Raw genomic sequence first — 24,828 nt, forward strand, 5'->3', positions numbered from 1 at the left:
TGACCCTATTCTTTGCAGGTCCTGGTTTAGAAGCCCCTGCCTGGGCTCTGGCTCACTCACCAATCATGATGCCGGAGAATGCCAGGACAAGGGCGGCCACCAGGGCAGAGGTCACGACGGAGAGGATCAGTGAGAGCGGCAGGTGGGGTTCCGGGGTGGCCGACACTGGAAGACAGGTCCCGATGGGGCACTGACCACCATGCTGATTCTCCTCTGAGCAGCTCCCAAGTCAGAAATACCCTCCCCAGCTGGAAAAGCCACCTGCTGTTTCCCGTCTCTGGAGATCTTGTCACACCTCCCTTTTCAGGGGACCATGGGCCCTAAGCAGGCTCATCCTGGTGTCACAGGCTCCCAGAAGTAGCTTTGGGGTAGAGGGAAAATTCAACAGGGATGAATATCAATCTTGGGCGTTGGTCCCAAACATCAGCTGCACAAGGATGGGATGGGGACAGGAGGAGGAACAGAAGTGGGCATGGAAGAGACTTGGGGACCTTAGGGGACTCCACACTCAGTAGGACCCAGCGGTAGAGTCCCTTGGTGACACCCTCAGAGCTGGAACTACTTCTTATGGTCCCGGAGCAGGGGAAGGTCCTGTGAGCCCCATCCTAGACAGGCTATATTCTGGTTCACAAAACTACCCCTTCTCTCCCCTCCCCTCCCCTCCCAACTTCTTCCCTCTCCCCTCCCTGCTCCTATCTCTACCCCTTCCCTCCCCTCCTCTCCCCTCCCTGCTCCTATCTCTACCCCTTCCCTCCCCTCCTCTCTCTCCCCGCTCCTATCTCTACCCCTTCCCTCCCTCCTCCCCCTTCCTTCTTCCTCTCCCCCCTCTTCCCTATCCTTTCCCTTTTCCTCTCCAGTCTTTGTTTCTTTCTTATTTTTCTCTTTCCTTTTCTTTCCTTCCTCCACCCACCATCTCCCTTTGGATTGGAACTCAGGGTCTAGTGCATACCTAGGCAAGCACCCTACCACCGCGCTACACCCCCAGACCTTTGTGCAGTTTTGAGACAGGATTTGATTAAGTTACTCAGGTTAGCCTTGAACTCCCTCTGTAGCCCAGACAGGCCTTGAACTTTCCATTCTTCTATCTCCGCTGGGATGATAGCCCTGTGCTCCCAGGCCTGGCTTGGACACTACGTGTCTCAAGGGAGACTTGGAGCATGTGTAGAAGAGGGACTCTAGCATGGGAAGCAGGCTTAGGGCTCTGTGTGATCACAACAAATAGCTATTGCATCTGGAGAAGAGTCAAAGACAGAGCATCCTTAGTGAATGTGTGTGCTAAAGGCTGTGTCCAATCATGAACCATCTACAGGAAGCTCAAAGGCACACAGCCTGGCTCTGAAACTCCATGACACAGGGTGTCTTAGGAGAGCTATGGTCCCTGCTGCTGGGTACTTGAGAGGAGATGCGATGTCTGACCCCTTGGTGAAGATGCCCGAGGTTTTGTTCCCTGGCTGAGGGAAGGGCATAGGCGATTCTGAGACCCCCTTCTGGTGTGATGACCCACCTTTTGTACAAGGTCTCTTTGCTCAGTTGCCAGAACATGAGCAAGAGAGGGACGGGACATTATGAAAAGAGCTGGGCTTGTTCCGTCGGCTCAAGCTTCAGCCCTGTTCCCCTTTTCCATCGCTGCCCCTTACCAATGCAGGAGACACCATCGTCAGCCAGCACCGTCCCATGTTCACAGAAGCAGATGACTTTGTGGTTCTCGGGGTCCATGTGGCACTCGTCTACCTCACAGTGACTGCAGTTTAGATAATGCTTGATATTCACTTCCCCATGGCCCTCCATCACTGGTGACAAGAGGGGGGGGGGTCAGTCTCAGGATGAACATGAAGGTCGATCGCCCTGTACCCTTAGGTCCCGACTTTGAACTTTATTTCTGGTTGCTTGCAGTGGCTTCCTATGATCCCTGTCCCAGGTCCCTCTGTCGCTTCAAACACATCTCTGTTTGGGGAAGCATCTTTGGGCCCCTAGTGAGCAGAGCTGAGAGTGAGGATGTGTGTTTGGGTGTAAGTGAGAGAGCTGTAGTCAGGATCCTGATGCTGGTACAGATGTTCTAGCTGCCCTTGTATCATTTGCTAGGACCTGCCTGCCTGGTGGTCCATTGATGGGAATGTCTTTCTGTATGCTGTGAAAATATGTTGCTCTGATTGGTTGATAAATAAAATGCTGATTGGCCAGCAGCTAGGCAGGAAGTATAGGTGGGATAAGCAGACAAGGAGAATTCTGGGAGGTGGAAGGCTGAGTCAGGAGACGCTGCCAGCTGCCGCCATGAGAAGCAAGATGTAAAGATACCGGTAAGCCACGTGGCAAAGTATAGATTTATAGAAATGGGTTAATTTAAGATGTAAGATCTAGCTAGCGAGAAGCCTGAGCCAATAGGCCATACAGTTCATAATTAATATAAGCCTCTGTGTGTTCACTTGGGTCTAAGTGGTTGTGGGGTCTGTGAGACTGGGTAGGACCAGAGAAAACTTCAGCTACAGACCATCGCGCACCCCAACTTCCACAAAATATGATGAGATGAGCTATAGGAAGACTTGTGTCATAAAGTGGCCCATAGCCACGCCTTGGTGTCCTGACCCCATGTCAATAAAGTCCAGGTTTGGGCTTGGGTGGAAGAAGGGGCTTAAGTCTGTATTATCACCTGGTAGAGGGGGTACCTTTTAAGGCCGGGGTGTACAGGATACCCAATGGACTGATGAAGGAAACCCCATCTTCCCCATCCATTTCGGGGTCATTGTTTGATGCTGCGTTGCCCCCTGTGGTAAACCAGAGAAGCGTTGAACCCCAAAAGGTGGGTGCCCAAGACTCAACACACATGCACATCAACAGGCATGCAGTTTTGGCCAAGGCTATGGGTCACTGGGGGGTGGGCGGCTATGGGATAGGGAGATGGAGAGGGAAAGGAGGTTCCAGGCACAGAGGATGTACTTTGGTTTAGCTCTGCAGGTGCTGGGTGTATGGGTCAATTTCCCCTCCAGGTTGGGGCCAGACCATCCAGGGGAATCTCTACCACACTGCTGAGACCCCAGTACTAAATAGCTTAAGTGAGCAAGAGTCTAGAAGGTTCTAGTCTCTTTAGGCTAAGGGTGCATCCTGGTGGCTTGGAGGAGTTACTCTCTGGACACTTGGGGATCACGATGGGGCCTGGGGGAGATGAATCACTGTGCCTTCAGACTCCTGTCCCTCCTTTTATCTGGGGCTGGGTGATCTTGGGGCTCCCCTCCCCCCGCCCCGTGGTCCTCCCATCCACCCAAAGCTTGAAAAGGAAGCTTGTGTGGTTAGCACAAGCATTTTCCACACAGCGACAAAGCGAAACACAGATAACGAACATCACAATGCTGGCATGCAGTGTGTCCTAATCTGGGGGAGGGTGGGGGTATCATCTGCCAGTCTCTTAGATGCAAACTCTTCCCAAGAAAGGGGGGGGGGGGGCGGTCAACAGCAGTAGGCTGTTTGCTGCAGGACTGGTTGAGGTGGCTTCTGGGAGTAGTTCCCACCCGCCAGGGACAGTGCTGCTCTCTAGCAGCTAAAGGGGCAGGGCAGAAAACGGAAAGCCAGGAGCCCAAGAAACGGCAGATCAGTCTCTTCTACGCTGGCTTGGCCAGGCCCCCAAAAGGAGCTGTAGGGGCTAGAAGAGTCTGGTCTTCAGGGCTGCCTGGTCCTTGTGGTGGCTTATGCCACCATCTGGAAAGAAAAACACTTTTTACGTTCAGCTTTGAAGGGGCGCGGGATCGGGGAGGATCACATAGGATCTTGATGCTGTTTGCTACACAAGCCTGGAGGCGGGATGCTGGCTCGGAAGCCAACACCCCGCCTCTGGCGGGCCCAAGCCAGGCAGAGGGGAGGGGAGGAGCATGCAGTCACATCACAGTCCACACTGGGGCGGGGGCGGGGGCGGGGGCAGGGGCGGGGAGGTGATGGGGAGGGAGGAGCCTAGGACTAAGAGGGGGAAGTGTGACACCTAGAACACGAATCATCTTTACCTATATATCCTCCGCCTCCTCCACCTGAGGAGCACCCCCCTCCACCCCCTCCGAAACCCCCTCTTGTCTCCCACCCCCACTTCTTCATGGCCTGGGGGCAGGAATGTCCTCCAGCGGCACCCTCCAGCAAAGACTTTCCGGCCCAGAGCAAGGAAGTGTTATCATTCCAGCCGCCTCCACCACCTGCGGGAAGAAAGGAGACGCTTCTCTTGAGGAGCTGGAGAAGTTGGAAAGAGGATGTGGTGGGCCCTGGCCGGGGATGTGGGTGGGGCGGGGAGGGCACGCCTATTTATCTTGTTCCAGGGCCCTGTTCATGGTGGAAGCGAGGAGTAGCATGCCATTGGCACTCGGGACACCTCTTAGGCCACACCATGTGCCTATACAGTTGTTGAGCCCGGTGCCCTGCTTCCTGACAGGCCCCTCTAGGTCAGCAGTAGGCAGTGTACTCCAATAGGTATTTGGGGAGCACTAGGGACAGGCAGAATGATGGCGGAACTTCCTACTGTATGGCTGCCACCACCTGAAGGTGGGCTTTCACTAACTGTTTCTATCTGAAGGAGACCTGCGGCCCGGCCCATTGTCTCTGTGGCCAACGGCTGGGCACCTGCGGGGTTGGGGCCCTGGGCCTTCATAGGGTTAATCAGCAAGCCTCAAGCCAGCAAGATAGCTTCAGAGGCAGCAGGGGGATGCCTGCCCCCTTTTCCTTGATATCCGCATCAATGGGAACAGCTCCCATCACTCAGTGCCTTCAGGGTCCCTGGGAGATTTCTGGGAGAGGGTGGGGCTTTACCTGCGGCTCCGGAATTGCCATTCAGCCCTAGAACTGAGGAGTTATTCTCCAGTCTCTCTGGGTGGAACGTGTCTGTCTTGGCCCCATAGGCCCTGCCGCCACCACCGGCTGCAATGATCAGGGGCACTGGCACTCCGTCTTTCATCTGCCCAGGGGAAGACATTCAGAGATGGAGAGACTGAGCTAGGCATCCGTTAGGGAGACCCTATGCCCCAGTTTAAATGTTTCAATTTCACAACTTGCAGGGCGGTGGGGTGACTTCTCCACCTGTGGGGGTTTGAGGGCCCCAAATTGATGTTCTAGTAACCCCCCTCTGAGTTTCTGTATCAGTTGGGGTTCAGTCCGTGATGCAAGCCTAACTAGGGTACCCACCTCTTAGGTCACAAATGAGCTGGAATGGACCCCTTCCCTGAAGCTCCTTGGAGGTCTTGTTGCTGGTGATTAGAGGCAGGTCTTGCTTTATCTTTCTGTACTCTGTCACCTCTTGGACCTCCCACAAGTTCAAGAATAAGCCCTTAGCATCACCGTCTCCAAGGGGAGCACCCAGCAAGAAACTCTGCTTCCCGTCTGTAGCCTGGCTTTCACAATGTCCGAAAAGCCAGCCTGGCCCGGGTGGACAAGGAGCCCTGAAGGCAAAGGCTGAGTGTGGTGTTCCGGGATACCCTTTCTTGGGTAGACAAACCCGAACTCCCTCTGGGCCATGGTTTCTCGTTGTTTACTTGACATAGAACACCCCAGGGGTTTCTATCTAGATTTGTTCTGGGGCTAAAACACCATGGCGGGCAGAAGCCAGTGCTTTATCTTTCGGGGAAGACCTCACCTTAAACACGTAGGTGGCTCCACCCCCACCTCCTCCTCCTCCTGCCCACTCATGTACGCTTCTGTTCACTCGAATCTCTTCTTCTATCACGCTGTTCTCGCCGACACAGACTTTCTGGATTAGTTGGTTCGCCTGTACAAACGAAACAAACCACCTCATTGGGTTTGTGCCCAGGTCAGGGACCTTGTATCTTGTATGCTTAAGGTAGGCTCTGATCACGTGTCAAATAGCCTGTGATTGAATTGGGGAGATGAAAATAAATACTCGCAATGATCACTTTGAGCAGTGTTTGGAAAGGGCCCCAAGGCCAGCTTGGAGACAGATGTTATGAGAAGTGAGGGGATGGATTTCAGTTAGAGGACTCTCTGCAGGAGGTGGCTCCTAGTTGGGCTCTGGAGTATAGGGAGGAGGGTTTCAGCACAGAGAAGGACAATTCGGGTCATTCCAAGAGCAGAGAGTAGCATGACCCCACAGGGAAGGAGGTAAGTGGGTGTGTGGAGAAAGGCTTTAGGCTCCCTTGCCTAGAAAAGTCTAGCTCAGTCCAGAGGGACCGGTTAGGATCCAGTGACTGCTGACGAAGACCAGACCCCGGGTTGTGAGATAGGCTGGAGGGCATATAAATTTGGGTGACTATAGGCGTTAGATGAGCAGTCAGGTCACGACAAAGGGGCCTTGATGGTGATCAGAGTTGGATTTGGGAGTGGAGAGTCAATGAGCACGCTTTCTCTCTCTCTTCAGTTCTGGAGCACTATGCAGAGAATTCAAAACAAATACAGAACAAGTAAACAAAACCCAACAGCGGAGTTTTCATTTTCGGCTCATCTCTGTAAGTCATTTCTCCATCTTAGACATCTCATTCTGGTCGCCTAACATCCCATTTCTTCTTTCTAGAAATCTCCAGCACGTAGCCCCAGGTAGAGAGTAGAGTCCCCTGGCTGCCACGGAGAAGAGGGAGTGGACCTTGGAATCTGACAGCTACACCCATCACCACTCTGGGTGACTCAGTGGTCTTCAGGTATGGGATGGGGACAGTGACATCACACACCCTATGGTGATGTGCCGGCGAGCCGCTACCCCTGGGTGCCACACTTGTTAAGGATGGGTAGGTGGTTGAGTTAGGATTCCATTAGATTTACTTCTGGGCCCCACAGGCTCCTGATGGGATGTGGGAGTTGCTGGGACTGTGCCAGGATGTCTGTAACACTTAAAAAAAAACAAACAAACCCTGGAATCCTGAGAGGCAGAGCCTACTGTCTGAAGAATAGTCATACCTGGCTTGGCCACAGCAGCTCAGATGAATTCTCTAAACACCAGCCTGACCTCAGAGGAAAATGACTTTTCTTTCACTTAATGGAATAAAAGCCAATAAAACATCAAATTTTCATCAAACGCCTCTGCATAACCAGGCGGTGGACACGGCAATCCATCTTGAGCCATTCCTTATGCTAAAGTATTCAGGAGTGCCGGCAGTGAGTACTTGAGAAATTTCCAGATAAACAGATGAGATGCAATTTGTTTTATAGCATTTTGGATTTAATGATGGAAATAATTTGACATTTCTTAGAGTGGATTTAGTGTGCATGGAAAGTTCTGGACTGCTGGGGTAGAGCTAAGCATTTCTCCCATGTCTATGCAGCGATGCCCAGGGCTGTAGGGAGACTGCTGGGACAGGAGTGGGTGGCAAGGGGCATGTCCTGAGTCCAGAGGGAGGGGGAAAGGCTGGGGGGCTGCTGGTTGAGCAGTACTTTAACGAGGCTCTCAGGGTCCTGGACTTGCCTCCATCTATAAAAGAAAGGGCTGTCTATCGTGAACCAGCAGAGCCGAAAAGACCCACTTCCAGACCTGTCTGCCCCTCTTTCTCTCCTCTGGCAGTCAGCAGTGTGACCTCCACATCCTGGGGATGCCTCTTTCTGAGAGAACTGATTCTGGAGACTTTGGATACAGTGTCGGGACATGAGGAGTGGAGCCTGAGGAAGGCCTGTCTTCCATGTCCCTGCTCCAGGTAGTCCTTCTGCCCAGGGCAGAAGACATCTAAGACATATCCATTCTCAGCCAGCATCTCTCTGACTTAGCAGCAGCCTCGGGGGGCGGGGGGGGGGGGGGGGGGGAGACAGTGCACGTCACCTGATTCCTAGGACTCCCCCTGCCCCAAGTCCCTCCTACCTCCCTGGCTCCTTGTTAGTCTCTCTTCTTTTTCCTTCTAATCTCTAAATGCTGGGGACCCAGGGCTCATCCTTGGTTCCTCTTTGCTATCTGTATCACACCATAGGCAATCTTAGTCCGTCTGAGCTTTATGCTGGTTTTTATCTTCCTCCCTGGACCACTCATCGAAATCCCAGTGGTCTATCAGTGTTACCCACCTGCCATCTCCCGTTGTCTACTAGATTACCATAGCCAGTGTGCTTGACCTTGAACTCCTGACCTTGCCACAAAATCTGCTCTGTTTTTTTTTTTTTGTTGTTGTTGTTGGTGGTGGTTTTTTTTTTTTTTTTTGTTATTGCGTTGTTGTTGTTTTGGCAATCTCACTTGTAATTGAGGCTATCCTGGAACTCACTACGGCAGCTGTTCAGTCCTTGGAGTCCCTCTTGACCTTTCTTTCTCTCCTAAGGACCCACGGGGAGAGTGTAGAGGAACCAGGAGGACCCATGGCTTTCTTCCCATGCCCAAGTGTGCCTGGCATGCCTGGCCCGACCAGCAGAGGGCGCTGCCCCCTGCTCCACGGCTGAGGTGGCCTCCTCCTGCCCTCTTGGGAACTGCTTGCTCCCTATGCATCCACAAAGTTTGAGAACAAGTACGTTGATTAATAAGAATGATAAAGTGCAGCAACCTAGAGGAACAAGTAGATTACAATTGAATTAAAAAAATAAAAAGGACATAGTCCTGTGAAAAGACATAACTGATTACAATCCAATCAAGTGAACGTCCCTTGCAGAAGTCAATGCAATCTTTCTGCTTAGATGAAAGAATTACATTAGCACTCAATAAATTCCTGTGAAAATTACAGCAGCCTACAATTTAATGACTTAATATATTATAACAGCCTGCACAATCCTGATTATAGTTCCTAAATAAAAGTTGGAGTTGGAGGCATTTCTCAGACACGAGGTTGTACCCACCAGGCTCTGTCCTCTGGTGTTGTGTTAACGCCTGGAGGAGTGGGGGGTACCAGGAGACTAAGCTGCTGTCGCTTGCTGCCCCCTGAACTCACAGCCCATCCCTTGGCTCTTGGGAGCTGAGTTTCTTTATGGCACTGAACTGCTTTCTTGGTAGCCCCTGCTCCTCCCAGGCTGCTGCTGGGACAACTTTTGGAGGTGGTGTTGTGCCGGGCACTGGGATCCAGCAAAGCTGTGCTTCAGGGGAGGCTTTGGCCTGACTCAAGCAGGACAATCTGCCCTCCTGGGACACCTCAGTTCCTGCTAGCCTAGCCAGCACCGCCAGGGTCTTGCCACCCCGCTAACACCCCCAAGGCAAGAGCCAGATAACTGGGGGTGTCTGAGGCTCCCATAGCTGCTATCTAGTTAGCCTCACTGTCCTGTTCTGTGGGTCACTTTTGACGGCTCTGGGCAATCTCAGCTCCTGCTGTTGGGCTTTGACAGCTAGACACCCCAGTGGGGTCAGAAACACAATGCCAGGCTGTCTTTGTGACCACAGAGGCTCGCCCAGCGATGGGCTAGCTAAGTGGAAATGGGAAGAAGATCCTGGAAACAAGACAAGTGTAGGATGTAGACAGACGAAATGCTCTAGAGTTCTGGGCCACTTTGTGAGTGACATTGGGCAAGTCCCTTCACCTCTGTGGTTCTCCCCCTTCTTCCTCATTTATAAAATGGGAGTGTAAAGTTTAATCCTGAAACGTCCCCCACAGGCTTATAAATTCTGAATATTTGTTTCCCAGTTGATGTTGTTTTGGGAGGGTGTGGAGTGTTTCAGGGGTGGGAAGCAGGTCATTAGGGATGGTCCTTGAAGGGTTTACTTGTCCCTGGCTCTTGCCTCTCTTTCTCTTTCCAGACTTGCTGCTATGAGGTCCTCCCTGCCTTCTCCATGATGATGGACTGAGACCCTTTGAAACCATGAGTCAAAAAGGAGTGTTCTCTTCCCTTCCTGTTTCTGGCCCGTAGTTTGTCAGAACATAAAATTAACTGATGAGAAATGGGCTACCAGCATTCTGGCTCAGTCTAGTCTATGCTTTCAATTTTTTTAGTTTTAATCACATAAATAATATATGAAGGCATTCTTTCTTTTGCTTTTTTTTTTTTGAGTTAGGGGTTCCTGTGTCCCTATACCGCAGGCCGACTTCGAACACCATTCGCAGCCAAATATGACCTTGGATTTCTGTTTCTTCTTCTTCTTCTTCTTCTTCTTCTTCCATCTCCCAGATGCTGGGATTACAGGTGTACTCCACCATGCTCAGGAGAACAACAAACCTCGTGCAAGCTAGGCAAACACTCCACCAACGGAGCTACATCCCAGACCTGAGAACATTCTTTCTGTGATGATTTCAGACATCGTTTGCCAGGTACCCCCAATCCAGTCTCCTCCCAAGAAGTGTAGCTAATGAAGCTGTATTTCTTTAGAACACTGTTTTGGCACTTTTATGTACATCTACATGTGGTCATATGTCTGATTTTTGAGTGAATGTAAAGCCTTTTCATTTTTTTTCCCACTATGCATGAAAACATGATTAAATACAACAGTGCGTCAGCCAGAGCCCTCAGAGGAGGCTCCTTCTCCTACTTCTGTGGAGAAAATCCACAGAACTTAGGTAGGATTCAGACCTTTGGCTTCAAGTCAATCATGAAACCTAAGCTTCAACTGTGGCTCCCATGGGGTTATAAAACTCCAATAGGCCTCAAGCACCAAATGGCCCTAGAAGAGTAGGGGAATTCATGGATGGAGCTGGTGCAAGTCTTTGAATCCCCAGAAGGATCATTGGGGGTTACTGTCCTCCAAGAAGCCACCCTCACCTCCCCTGGGGCTGAAACACGCCCCTGCTCTGAGCACTTACCCTGGGACAGGCATCCTCCCCTTGCTGGCCGACAAGGATGTACAGCATGTCATCCTTCTCCAGGTTGAAGATGCCCAGGACAGACACGCCATGGGACCGCATCATGGTGTTCTTCCCACCTTTCCCACCAGCCGCTCCATAGCCTGAGATGCTGCAACAGATCAGAACGTGATGACCCTCACTGTGTTCGGAGACTGATCCCCCTGCCCCCTGTCAAACTGCGGGTTTTCAGGGGCCCACGCACCTCCCCATCCTGTCCACACCCCCATGAGTTCAACCAGGAGGGAGATCGCTCCCCACTGCTGGGAGAAGAAAGCAGTCAGTTAGGGGTGGGGGAAACTGGAGTTACTCAGTCACAGAGCTAGGCAGGTGAGGGATTAGCCAGATGTTCTAGGGAGGGAGCTGGGTTTGGGAAAGGGTTGAACGCTTCAATCCCACTCAAGATGGGATTTCTTAGCCCTGAATCAAAAGACTCATGTGACCCTAGACAAACAACCTCCCTGTTCCTTATATATGACTAGAAAAAATAAAAGACCCTATCTCTTATCCCACAAGTGTTATGGATGATGAAGGAATTCAGCCTTGAAATCCTCGGGCCTGGTACACAATAGGCACTGAGCCAGTGTTTGTTGCTAATGGATGTGAATGGTGGTAGTAGCTAGCAGTCACTGGCTTGGTACAAAGTTTGGAAGTCTCTCCTCAGGGGCCCAGAAACAAGGAGCATCATCCGAGGAGAGCATGCTTATGAGCTAGACTGCTTATCCCATCCCAGCCGTAACTCCTGGAACTATCTGTGCAGACCACAAACAACTGATCACCATGAAAATGAAAACCGATCGCGGGGATGTGGGATTAGATCCGCCGCCTCTGAGATGGCTGAGATGAAGTCAGTCGAGGATGGGGGAAAAACTCAATTCATGAACTGTGGCAGAGGGACGGCATGTCTTGAAGACAGCTAGCCTACCATCTGACAAACACTAACAAACGCCTCCCTGGAGAATGGATACCAGGGGCTCAGGGAGGGTTCTCATGTCCCTGTGTGTTGAGGTGGAAGGTCCTGTAAGAAAAAGACAGCAAGAGATGGAAGACGGCGTTGTCCACATATACAATGGCTTCTGTAAACAGCCCGTGTTCTGAACACGTGGAAAGCTCCCCCCCACCCCCCCCCACCCCCGCCCTCAAGTCTCTGCCAGGGTACAGTCCAGGTCCTTTCTGCAGGGACAATCCTGGAGATGGGCTGTTTTCTAATGCAACAGACAAGAACCTGGGTTCTCCGTGGAATGCAAATGGATTCTGGCATGCATGGTCCAGTTGGCTACTCAGGCACCTGCTTGAGTTTATTAAATGCTTGTGGAGTGGCATGAGGCTTCATGCACAAGAAGATGACCTGAGATGGGTTCCAGGCTCTGCAAGAGCTTATGAAGAAACTGGGAAATGCACACAGTTATACAAAGGGAGACCTCACCATAAGGGTGGCTCTCTTGTGGAGGCAGCTGTGGGGCTCCAAGACCAAAGTTTGGGTGCCCCATTGGAGGCCCAGCCTCTTCCCCAGTAGAAGGACAGCCTCATAGTCTTCAAACCAACATGGTTGTTCAAAGCAAAGAGACAATGTAATGGAGATGCATGGGTGCTGTCAATTCCCACAAAGAGTATGCACCATCAGATTCCCAGAGCCAGGAGCGCCAGAGGACTGATGGGTGCCAGAGGTGGAGGTACCGGGGTGATCTGGAGCTCTGAAGTTGGCTTTGTGGTGGGGGTGACAGATGGGGGGGGCTCTCAGGCAAGACAGAAGGTATGAGTCAGGGCTTGTGTGGCCAGAAGTGACGAGGAAGGGAGCCTCTCTGCTGTCCAATGGCAGCAGGTGGCTAGTGTGGGGAAGGGGAGGTTGTAGGTCTGGAGAAGGGAGGGAGCATGCTCCAGGGTGCCTGCTGAAAGGCATGCTGGCTTATGGTAGATGTGATTCATCTCATTTGAAAGACGGGGCTCAGAGAGATGAACCCACCTGAGGCCGCATAGCTGGCCAGTGGTAGAAAGAGGACCATTTCCTCTCCTACAAGGCCACTTCCTCTCCCATGTGTCCTGCTGGGAGGCATATGAATATTAACCAGGAGGGGCCCAAGAAGACCCTTGTACATGTTAGTTCCTTCTGACTGTCAGCCAAAAACATTCTTGATACATTATAAACAGATGAGGGAGAGCCAAGAAGATGGCGTAGCAGATAAGAGAGCTTGTTGTACAAGCCTGAGGACATGAACCCCAGCCCTGTGCAGGGTGGAGGTAGATAGGAGATCACTGGGGGTTTCTGGCTGCCCCCATAGTTCTAGGCTCAGTAAGGAACCCCGTCTCAGAAAAAGTACACTCAGTGTTTTCCTTTGATCTCTACACATGAGTGTATACAAGCGTACATGGGAACGCACACACAACCCCAACCTGAATTGGGGAGATGGGGGGGAGGGCAAGAAATGGATAAGAGGAGTAGGCTGGGGATGTAGTCAGGCTTGTCTAGCACACATGCGCCCTGGGGGTTGATCCCCAGCATTGCCTAAAGTCAGACATAGCGGCACCTATCTGTAATTCCAGCTCTTGGAAGGTAGAGGCAGGAGGATGGGAAGTTCAAGGTCATTCTCAGGCGAGCCCAGGCTACATGAGGTCCTGTCTCAAAAAAGAGAGAAAGAGAGACAAAGGCATGAGGACACCCCCAAAAGGGGAGCTCATTGGTGGAAGGCGAGAGGGAGCAGAATTATTTAGCAAGAGAAGCGTGAACAGAAGATTGGGGAGTGGGTAGTGTGGCTTCCAGAGAAGGGCAGTCTCGGGATGGGAATGTTCCCAAGGCCCCAGGTCTGTCCCTGCTTGCCCAATAGCTGTGTGAGCATGGGCAGATTGTCTTCCCTCTCTGTGCCCCAGTTTCTTGGCAGTATAAAAGGGAGGTAATATTGGCCTTGAAAGTTGGTTTCTGGGGCTTGGTCAGGTTGCACGAAGAGGTCTCATTTCCACCCCAGGATGGGGTTGGCTTGGAAAACTTGAGCTGAAGTCTTTGTCCCGCTCCATCCATCCTGCTTACTGCGGAGAGGTAGGTTGCTGCACCCTGCTCATTCCTGCCTGCATCATTTGCATAGTCATTTGCATCAATCTGCATGCATTAGGAATCATTCTGAACCCTTTCACATGTTTAAATTTAGCCAAATTATTACATTTCGGAAGTTGTTTGTTCCTGACTCCTTTCCCCCCACCTCCGAGGCCTGCCTTCATATTTCTCCTGCGCTTCCAGCAATCCAAACTCCACCAGCTCCCTCCAGCTCTCAGCTCAGCTCTTGGCAGTGAGGTGGGCTGGCAAGAGCCCTGAGCTAGGAGCCACACACTGGCTCTAGTCCTGGAAGTCCTGGCTGTGTGACCTGAGCGAACCCCTGCTAACCTGTAGGAGCCTCACCTTCCGCTACTGAGGGGAAAAAAATGAAGGCAAGGACCCCTGCCTCATAGATGTCTGGGACAAAGAGTGGGTTTAAAAAAAGCTATGAATCCCGAGGCATAGGCCAAGACTGGGTCTCCAAAGTCAGTAGCAAAACTTGACCACCAGGTGTCTGACAGGCACTTACTCCTGGTGGTGGCCTCAGCCACACATTTCCACCATGGGTTAGGGACTCAGTGTGTAGGGGATTGTTGAGGTCTTGGGGGCGGGGGTGGTCCCTTCCTCCTCCCCCGAGGCCTGAAACCTCAGAGTTTACACAAGTCTGGTCCTGCCTCAGAGTGACATAGGACAGCATAAGAAAAACCAGGGCTTGCCTTTACACAAACCTGGAGCCAAATCTGAGCTTTGCTGCTCAGGTCAGGGAACACCTAGACATCGCAGTTCCTCCTTCTAGGTGCTGACCCTGCCCTGGTCAAGTCCATGGCTGAGATGCCTTCCTTTTGGCTTTCTTCTCCTGGCTGTATCAGTCTGACTCAATAGCTGTGTGACCCTGGGTAGATTATGGTCCCTCTCTGGGCTCCTTGGTAATATAAAAGGGAGATAATAATATTGGCCTGGAAAGACCATGGTGAGAATTAAATGATAATGTCTATATGGGACCTAACTGACTGCCAGAGGACAGTCAGTGAGTGACATGTGTAGAGGCTGTTAGAGCAGGGACCTGACAGTCTGTGCTTTTCTGGGGGGGGGGGTAGCTTCTGGGGGCCAGAAGGGAATGGAGAAATGAGAATGGGGAACTGGGTAGATCAGGGCACAGGAGGGGACCCTGGGTCCAATCCTGTTCAGTTTCACCCTTGGACCCTCCTCTGTGTTAAGCCCATAAAGCATGTATTGGCTCAGCGCTGCTGTGGCCTGGACTCTGTGAATCACACCATGCCAAACCACGCCAGAATAATCACCACAGCCCCAGCCTCTGACACGCTCTCCCCAAACCCGGTAAACAATTTACTTTTGATGGTTGACAAATGACGAGAAATTAATATACCTGCCACTCAAGTGGGGAAAATGACTCGCAGTGATTCCAATTTGCTGGAAATTGCAAGCTAGTACTCTGAACGAGTTGATGCTGTAATTTCTTTGTTTTTTTTTCCCTCATCGAAATCCGTGTCCCCTGGTCAGGTGGGATGCTTACTGGGTTTGTGTTTTGTATTATCGACTGTGAGCTATTGTTACCTATTATTGAGTTGTGAATCTTTTTTAAATAAAGAATTAGTAGCAGATCAAAGTGGCTGCCTGCTGGATTCAGAAACGACAGCACAGCTGGGTGGCAGCATGTTGGCAGTGGTGGTATCTACCTAGGAGGGGAGCTGGGGAAAAGGAGGAGAGGACTCCCCCCCCCACACACACACCACTAAGAAACACACAAGCATCTCCTCATCCACAGCCCTCTCCAGATGTGCAGCAGACCCACACTCCACTCTGGGCTCTACCTCTAGCTTTGGGTGGGATCTTAGGCGAGTCCCTCCCCCACTGGCTCCCTCCCCTGTGAAATGGGGATGGTCAGATGCAGCCTACAGGATTACTGGAAGAACATGAGGCCATGGCCATCAGGAACTTTCCGGTGATGTTATGTGCATGGGCCAATGGAAACATTAGGGGTCCCCCACTCCCCCAGGGGCAGTGCTGAAGGGGCCAATGGCACCTTGGAGTGTGGCACCTTGGTGGGGTGCTGTCCATTTCTTCCTTCCACACCTGGCCTGCACAACTCTACGCACCAACAAAATGGCTCTCTGTAAAGCCCCGTAGGTTGCAGATGGATTTGTCCTTTGCGAGGCGGAAGACAACTTTCAAGGTCACATTGGCTGGTGGGTGGTGGAAGTTGGACCCAAACTCCATGCTTTTTTTGCAGCTCATTGATCTTTGCCTAATCCCCCACCTCTGACTCTCCCTGCTCCGTGCGATGACTATCTGCACAATTACTCTGGCAATTCATCATGCCTGTGACATCTCTCCGACTGTTGTCTAGAACTTGATTGGCATCGTAGACTGTTATTGAATTCCTGCTCGGTAGCTGCTCTTCCCAGAGATGGTGAGGCTCTGGAGTCTCAGCCTTCGCTATGAGTCCCGAAACACTCACTGGGTGCTAGACACATAGTAGGTGCCTTATAACTCACGGTGGGCACACAGCTCAGTGTTTGATACACAGTAGGGACTCTAAAGCTCACTGCTGGGCTCACAGTATGGCCCCACCAGCTTAGTTCTGGGTATGTAGGAGTGGGCCCCCAGCTCAGTGAGGCCCTCAGAAAGGTCTCCTGGCTGTCTTGGACTTGGTTGAATGGAATGATGCTATCTAGCTGTGCACGCTGGTCCCTGGAGCCAGGTGAGGAAATAGGTGTCATTGACAGAGACCCCCAGAAACAGCTGTGGCCAGGTCAGTCAGCTCCACCTGGGATCTGAGGCCTCCTGAGGAGCGTGTGAACCGGGAGGGAACTGATACGGGGAGCCATGGTCTGTGCACTTGACAAATGTTTTTAGACGTGATCTTTGATCACAGTGAGGGGGCTGGGGGGGGGGGGAAGGATGCTGAGCCCCCAGAGAGGGAGGAGGGATGGAAAGAAGGGGGCTGGAGTCGGGAGAGGGATTCAGCAGAGAGTCAGAGAGAGTGAGCTGAGCTGTGCCTGGCTTCTGTTGAGGGCTGACTCAGTGTACTTGATTCTTTAACCCCTCCCCATCTGGCTCACACTGCTCACTTGCCCCCCACCCCCCACCTTTCCTCCCCTCCCCTTACACCTCCTCCTCTCCCCCATACCTTCTACCTTCCCCCACACCTCCTCCCCCCCTCACCTCTTCCCCCACTCCCCCCACAACCTTCTCCCCCTCCCCCCACACTTTCTCCCCTCCCTCCATACCTTCTCCCCTCCCCCCACACCTCCTCCTCCCTTACCTCTTCCCCCCTTCCCCTCCCTCCACACCTTCTCCCCTTCCCCCCACACCTCGTCCTCCCACACCTTCTCCCCGTCCCCCATACTTTCTCCCCTCCCTCTACACCTTCTACCCTCCCCCCCACACCACCTCCCCCCTCACCTCTTCCCCCTTCCCCTCCCCCCCACACCTTCTCCCCCTCCCCCCACACCTTCTCCCCTTCCCCCCCATACCTCCTCCCTCCACCTCTTCCCCCTCCCCCTCCTCCCTCACCATCCCAGGTCTCAGAACTGTGCTCTGTCTGGCTCCATTTAAGACTCTTGTCCTCCGCCTAGCACAAATTCATGCTCCTTTTGCCCCCCCCCTCCCAGTGGTCTTCCACTTTCAACCACTGCAGCCCCCCACTGGGGACGCTTAAGGCATTGTTGCGGGATCGAATCCACAAAGCTCCAACTAGGCAGAGCCTTCCCACTGTCCCCAGCCCTCAGCAGCTCCCTTTCTCTCCCTAGGAGAGAAGCTGCCGCTCACCACCCTTGATTCCTAAACCCCTCCCCATCATTGCTCACATCCCTCTCAGCCCACCTCCAAGCCCTTCTTGGCCTGGTCCTTCACTGTCAGGCCCCTGTCTCCTGCCCTGGTCTGCACCCCTTTGATGCTTTCCTGGATGAAAGTCACCACTTTCTACCTGCCTCTCACGTCCACCCTCTGCTGTCACTGGGGGTACAAAGGCACCTGGCAGGAGCGACTCCAGCCCTGGGGCCTCCAGCTATTTTTGCCTTGTTCCAGTGTGAGGAAGAAAGGGGGACTGTGTTACAGGAGCCTGGCCCTGTCGTTTCCCAGCTTCCCTTTCTTTCCCTCTTGATGGCTGTCTTCCATAATGCAGATAGGCCCGGGATAAAATTCAATTCAGAGTCAGGGAAAGCCAGGTGTTGGCAGTGGAAGCCCCTAAGTCCAGCTTCTTGGGAAGCTCTCAGACTGAAGAGGTTGGCAAGTTCAAGGCCAACCCAGGGAGGACTTGAGTCTTTTGTGGGGAGCTGATCTATCACTATACATACCTGTAGGTGTCGGTAGCCGGCACTTTCCAAATCTGGATGCCTCTCAAGGGCCCTTCGCTCCCCACCACCACGCTCAAGTTGGAGTTCTGGTAGGCGTTGTTGCATTGGGCCTGTGTGGGGCCGTGGGGTCCGCTGGCCCCACATGTGGTGAACAGCCAGTGAACTGTGATAAAAAAAGGAGAGGCAGTCAGTTACTTACCTTGGATCTCCCTCTTCCACAGGCCTCCCTGGGCTGTCTCCAAGGTGTCTCTGCTCCATGGCTTGGGGCATAAACTCAGAGAAGGCACAGAGATTGTGGGAAGAAAATAGATCAGCCATTCAAACTAGATAGTTCTGTAACGAGGCTGCTATGGGCCAGAACCTGGGTCATGGACCAGGGAAGAGATGAAGATGGAGAAGACTTAGATCAAGAGGGATGCAACCCACCATGCAGGACAGGAAGATACACCTACCACCACAGCACCATTCTCTTACTGAGATGGAGTGACGTGCCCATTCAGTACCAACAGGCAATGGCTGAGTACTCTCCTGTTCTCTGACTGTGTCCAGCATGGTGCTGAGCAAACCCCAGATACTTAAGCTTTGACACTGTGGCTGTTATCTAACCTGTTCCCAAAGGTTTGCATGCACATAAAAGAACCCTGTGGCCTTGAGTGGCTAGAAAGGGCAAAATGGACATAGTATCAGCCCCGTGACCCCACACGTGGCTCACGGACCCCAGGTAGGAATAGGAAGCCTCGAGCCCTCTGGACATGGCTTCATGTAAGAGATGCTTTCTTGGCAACAGGCCCTCGATGGGGCAAACCAAAGGCTGTGTATGCCAGCTAAGCTGGGTTTGGAAATACAGTGAGTAGCTTTTAAGGTCTTTCTACAACAGACAGCGTCAAAAGTGGAGAAAAGCTGAACTTTTCAATCGTTCAGTGCATTTGTATGTGCGCAACGTGAGCATCTGTGAGTGTATACGCAGACGACCAAGAAAAACCCTGAGTGTCACCCTCAGGAGCATCGTCCACCTCCTCTTACACAGGGTCTCTCATTAGTCTGGAGATTACCAGTTAAGCTAGACTGGCCGGCCACCAGGCCCTAAGATGGTGTCATTTACAAGGGGGTGCCTCGATTCTTTATGCAGGTCCTGGAGATTGAATTTGGGCCCCTATGCTTACATGGCAAGCAGTGAACTGACTAAGCTATCACAAACTTGTCAACCTTTCTTCCTTTCCCCAGGCCCCCCTCTACTCCCTTCTGCTGTCTGCCCTTGTCCAGTGTCCTTTGGTAGCTTTCTAGGGACATCACAGGAACACGACTCAAACCCTACCTGCCACCTCATCTTCTACTACTGGGACATTTCCTTTCAAACCTTCCCTCTTTTAGCCAGGCTGGACCTTGGGGATCTGTCAGATCTCTTGGCCTCAAATCTAACACTTTTTACAACTCATAAAAAGCTTTAAGAACTGTATTTTTTGATAAATAAGCTTCTACTTAAAAATAAATCTCATTTTCAAATGGCCCAAATTATTTCTCCTTTTAGAGAGAGATTGAGTCAAATTCAGTGCACAGAAAATGATGGAAAATTAATTTGAGTGTATGTAGCACCATCACTAAAACATCCAAAAGAAAATTTCTTGAATGCTTTGAACTAATTTGATGATGAAAATATAAGAGGCCTGTTTGACAGTCAGAGGGAGGTCACCTTGGCAGGGCTGAGAAACTGAAGCCTCAGCCAGTCTTGATTTACTTTTGCGATAGAACCCAGGCCTCGAGGTCTGAAGTTCCAGTGGGATTCTGATGCAAGCACACAATCTAAATGGCAAGGTCGACTTCCACGTGGTTTCTGAAGGTCACTTCAAGGTTTGGGAAGTAAGGAGCATATTGGCTGATGGCCAGCTTTCTGATCAAATCTATTACTTCAAAGGACTAACTCTTTATGGAAGGTTCTGGTTTTTTGTTTGTTTGCTTGTCCGTTTGAGACAGGGTCTCATTGTATAGCTCAGGCTGGCTCAAATTCAGAGCAATTATCCTGCCTCGGTGCTAAGAGAATGAGCTTGTCCTGCTTACAAAAGGTATTTTGGCAGACTTTGTTTGGCCAGTTGTCCCTTTACCTGTTCCAAAGCCAAAATGACATATGTGGAGAAGTGAAGTGGAAAGACCACGGGCTTTGATTGACATCTTCAAGAATACCTGGTTTGGGGGGGGGGGGGGGCGCTGATCCTTCATCAGTGATGGATCATGAGAACTTGACCTAGTTCCGTCATCTGTGAAAGGTGTTGGTTGGCATGATAAAAGTAGCAGGGAGTAGGAAAGGTCATTGTAGGGTCCCAAACTCTACAAATATGAGCTGTATCGATAGATCCTGCCTGTGTCTTAGGCTGTTCTCATCACTGACAACAGGAAACGTATCCAGGGGAGTTTCTATGATTATAAACCCCATGCCCATAGCACCTGGGGAATTAAACTCAGTGTGCTGAACATGAGGCTAGGGCAGAGGATAAAACACAAAACTAAGAAATGAAGCTGAAAGCTCCACCTTTCCGTTGTGTCTAGCTGGAAGTCCATTCTGCAGACAGCCCATGTCTACAGCAAACAGCTTGGACGTGGAGAAGCCTTCTCAACCTGGCCGCAGATGAATGGTACTTCCTTTAGTTAGTTCAGTTCCGGACATAACATCTGCACCTTGCTTGAGCACCTAACCTTGAGTAGGACCCTCTTTAACTTCAGCCTGTGTTAACTACAGGATTCGGAGGTTCTGAGCTATTCCAAGGAAAGCTGGTCATCTACTTCTTGGCCAGCTACCATGTCTGATGAGGAAGGGAGAGGGCTTTGGATTCAGATGGGCCAAAGTTTCTCATTCTGAATTTTGCCCCTGGCTAGCTAGCTGTGAGACCTGGATTAGATGAAAGCATCCTCTTTGGGGCCCATGACCATATGAGATCATGTAACAGAACTTGTGGGTCATGAGAAATTTGGCAACAGTAGGTTTATAAAGGTACAATGACCAAAACTTCGCTTAAACTCAAACACATATTGAATCTGAGATATTTCTGGCAGTGCTCACCAATGTTGTATCCTGTGACTTTACCATTATCTTGTTTACACACACACACACACTCACACACACATTGTGTGTGTACCATCACATCACACAATTCCAATAAATGTGTCCTAGAAATATCAAAGCTCATACTTGAGACTATTGTATGTTGTGAGTTACAGCATCTTTAGTACACACACAAAATTTCCTCTTATCAAACAGAATAGTATCATCATCATAAACAGACCTTTAATAGTTTTCCTGCCAACATTCTTCAGCATGTAGGTATGAAACTGATATATCTTAGGATTGTGTTGTGTTAGACAAACAAGCATCTCTCATTATTATGCAAATTTGCTTCCCTCTTTTATAATTGCTAAAACTATATGCATATCAAAGAACTGTTTTGAAACAAATTCCTTTGTGACTTATTATCAATAAACACTTGATATTTTATACCCATTTTTATATCTGTGTTCCCAAGGTCATGTCACAATTTCTCAGGCTAAAGAGGGTTGGTTGCAAATAAACAAGGTTTAAGAGGACCTGGGTTAGACTGCATGACCTGTCTGAGCCTTGCTTCTTCTCATCTGAACAAATGGAGACTCTACTTACTGCTTAGACTTCTGATGAAAATTAAAAGACGAACCCAAGCCAGATGCTTAGCACAGCATGTAACACCAGAGAGATCTAGTGGATTCAGTTTAAAATCGTGTGGTACATTCATGTTCAGTTCCTCACTGTGGGGATCAGTCACAGAGATTTATGCCCCCATTCCACGAAGGAGAGACTCCAGGGCCATTTCTCAACAGAGGCGCTTGAATTTTCCCAAACCCAATGGACATATATTAGTCTCATGTGGTTTCCATACAAAAAAATTTTGTTTTTAGCTTCAACAATTTCTGATGGAATGGTCCAGAGAGGAAACCCTTTCTAAAGTGGATTCCATGGGAATAGAGGATTTGCCATCCCAGGTCAGACTCATAATTCATCCAGCCAGAATTTTGCTGTTCCAGCAGCCTTTGGAGCACGATGGTGGTCCCTGTTCTTGAAGATAGCTCTGACCCCGGTAAATCTGCCTAACTTGCTTGGTATCAATTTATGTTTCCCGCCACCACGGCCACCTCTCGGGGATATGGATTTTCTGAGTTTATTGCCTCGGGAACAAGGCCTATCTTGCTTCTCTGCTGGCTTTGTCTTGTTCAAGCTTCACGCCATTGATTCTCTTTATTCTTTCTGGACATCTTATAGACATGCCCAGATGTCTTATTGAGATGGGGCACCCAGTCGCTCCCAAACCACCTGATGACCAAGGCTTTGGGGATTTAGATTCAGGAGATCTTATTTGGGGTCAGGAGGGAATCCTCATATAAAAACTCTTCTAGTGACCTCTGATACTCAACTAGATTTGTATACTAGTCCCATCTGTCTCATTGTCCTGAACGAAGAGAAAACATTAGTGACCTTTGTGATCTTGTCAGCATTGAAGAAGGGATCAAAGTTGAGAATTACTCTTTGTCTGTCTAAGGCCCCTCCCCTGGTGATCAACTCTCTGCCTTGGAGACTTCCAGGCTTTTAAGAGTGTTCATACATGAGTCTCTGCTCCCTTGTGTCTTTCTAAAGAGAATAATTTGCTTGTTGAGGTGGGTCCCCTAGAATGGAACTATGTGTATCTGTGACTTTGTGTAAGGGGACAATTGTTATTCTTTATTTCAAATGCCCCTGAGAAAGTGCTTGCTTGGAACAGGCTCTAATTATTTCCAGATCCTTGCCCAAGGTGTGGACGATTGCTCTAACCCTGCTGATAGTGAATGCTGTGAGCCTAGGTAAGTCCCCCCAGAGTCTTCTGGAACAAGGGATGGTAGAAGCAGGGTGGGCAAGACTTCTAGTCCAAGATAGGCTAGAACCATAAAAGAGCAGGCAGATAGTAAACCAGTTCAGCAGTGTACCTAGAGCAGAAGGCGCCGGCCATAGCATGGCCTTGAAATCAAAGGAGACTGTTCTAAGATCTGAGAGGCAAGAGAATTAGCTGCAGTGGCTCCGGGGAGCAGAAATCAAGGCGAGCTTTGAACCTTAGGTAGAAGCTATTTATCTCCTTTGGAGTCTATGTGCATGTGAGATCTGAACCTTAGCTACCTGAGAGGCAGGCCCATCCACAAAGGAACAAAAGCCTTTCAGTATATACTGTACATGTAACACAGTGCACACTCTCTCAGTGGTCCAGGTACTGTGCTTTCATACACAAATTCAATGCCTTTGAACTTGTGGAAACTTTGTGTGCTGAAGGTCAAGCTAAGAATCAAGAAATTTGCCCTGCCAGACACTGGTGGCACACACCTTTAATCCCAGCACCCAGGAGACAGAGGTAGGCGGATCTCTGTGAGTTCGAGGCCAGCCTGGTCTTATAGAATGAGTTCCAGGAGAGCCAGGGCTACAAAGAGAAACCCTGTCTTGAAAAGCATAAAACAAAACAAAACGAATCAGGAAATGCAAGTTCAGAGAAGCTAAATGTGGTAAACCAAGTAAGTGGATAATTGGTCAAGACGGGAATTCAGTGCGGTTCTCCTATGCCAACTTTAAGAATTAAAAAGGAGCCGGGTGGGGTGGGGGGTGGGGCTATAATTCAGCCAGTAAAGTATTTGCCACATGAGCAGAAAGGCATGAGTTTGCTACTCAGTACCCATATAAAAAGCCAGACTATCCTAGCACTGGTGGGAGTTGGGATAGGAGACAGGTAGATATTTGGGATTCATTGGCCAGACATCTTAGCCATAGCAATGAGCTCCAGGTTCACTGGGCATGGTGACATGTTCTTATAATTCCAGTGCTGGGGAAGCAGAGAGAGGAGATGTCTTGGGTTCTCACAGGCCAGGCAGCTGAGCCTAAAATGCTGAGCCCCATGATCTAGTAGGAGACTTTGCCTCAAAAAAATATGGTAGATGACCCTGTGGAAATACCACCTGAGGTTGACTTCTGGCCTCACACCTGTACACACACATACAAGAGCATGTGCATGTGCATGCACACATGCCCACTCACACATGTGTATTAAAAAAATACTAGGACCACATCAAAGTTGCTTAGGCTCAGGTGAGAATCTAGTCAGGGTCCTGCTGATTGGACTCTTAGTCCTATAAAGCCCACAGCGACCACGACAGTAACTTAGCCTAGCCGAGAGTGTAGGCTTTAGTGAGTCATGGGAACCAGGCAAGGAAAGCAGGTGGCCAAGATGAGGGGTCTAGCCCCAGGGGTACCCCAGGGACTTAGATGGTGTCAAAAAGGAAATCCAGTCACTGGGCTGTTAAGTTAAGGGGGAGGCCAGCACCACATGCTGTCACCAGTCACAGCTACAGTGGAGGGAGCAATGATGAAGGTCACAGCGAGATCACGAGGGAGGCAGGCTAAGGCTGAGATGCCAATCTGAGGCTCCCCATCGTTCCTCTGCTGAGATTCTATATTTGTCCCCAAAGCTCTGTGAAGCCTTAAGGGGATGAAATGGCCCTGGGGAAGAGATCTGATGAGGTCAAGGGAGTTAGGAAGCTCACCTCTTCCTTCCCTTAAAATAATAATGAAAGAATCCCTATTTTATTAAAAGTCTTTTATGGGAGAAAAGAGCCCATATTTATCTTGCTGTTCCACACACCACACACTGGAAAGCATAGTTGAATACTCATTCACATTTAAATTGTACGAAGAACCCACAGACATGAAGACACTGATTGGTTATAGACAGCTGAGTAAAGAAAAATCCATTAAGCACTGGGTTTCGTTTTAAGTATATTGCAGAGCCCTTCAAGAAGAAACAAATCAATTAGT

The 24,828-nt window shown here is 50.4% G+C and overlaps 1 protein-coding gene and 1 long non-coding RNA gene across 4 annotated transcripts in view; one reads left to right on the plus strand and one right to left on the minus strand.

The window, feature by feature from the left end:
• Alk (ALK receptor tyrosine kinase) overlaps positions 1-24,828 on the minus strand; it is a 716,558-nt gene that overhangs the window by 33,320 nt on the left and 658,410 nt on the right. For 2 of the 3 annotated variants that reach the window (XM_052746220.1, XM_052746218.1), the window contains 8 exons: positions 17,985-18,147; positions 10,602-10,752; positions 5,600-5,731; positions 4,780-4,924; positions 3,990-4,172; positions 2,664-2,762; positions 1,638-1,790; positions 61-165 (listed from right to left, as the gene is read on the minus strand). In XM_052746220.1, the coding sequence (XP_052602180.1) occupies positions 61-165; positions 1,638-1,790; positions 2,664-2,762; positions 3,990-4,172; positions 4,780-4,924; positions 5,600-5,731; positions 10,602-10,752; positions 17,985-18,147 (1,131 nt within the window). Of the gene's footprint in view, positions 1-60; positions 166-1,637; positions 1,791-2,663; positions 2,763-3,989; positions 4,173-4,779; positions 4,925-5,599; positions 5,732-10,601; positions 10,753-17,984; positions 18,148-24,828 lie in introns of those variants that run through there. The other variant, XM_052746219.1, reaches the window with a different exon arrangement.
• On the plus strand, positions 5,784-9,759 carry LOC128115494 (uncharacterized). Its single transcript, XR_008220183.1, has 3 exons — positions 5,784-6,614; positions 7,472-7,601; positions 8,208-9,759. It is a non-coding gene; the product is annotated as an uncharacterized LOC128115494 (long non-coding RNA).

Source organism: Peromyscus californicus, unplaced genomic scaffold (genome assembly GCF_007827085.1).
Source record: "Peromyscus californicus insignis strain IS unplaced genomic scaffold, ASM782708v3 Scaffold_1__1_contigs__length_55948999, whole genome shotgun sequence".
Lineage (NCBI taxonomy): Eukaryota > Metazoa > Chordata > Mammalia > Rodentia > Cricetidae > Peromyscus > Peromyscus californicus.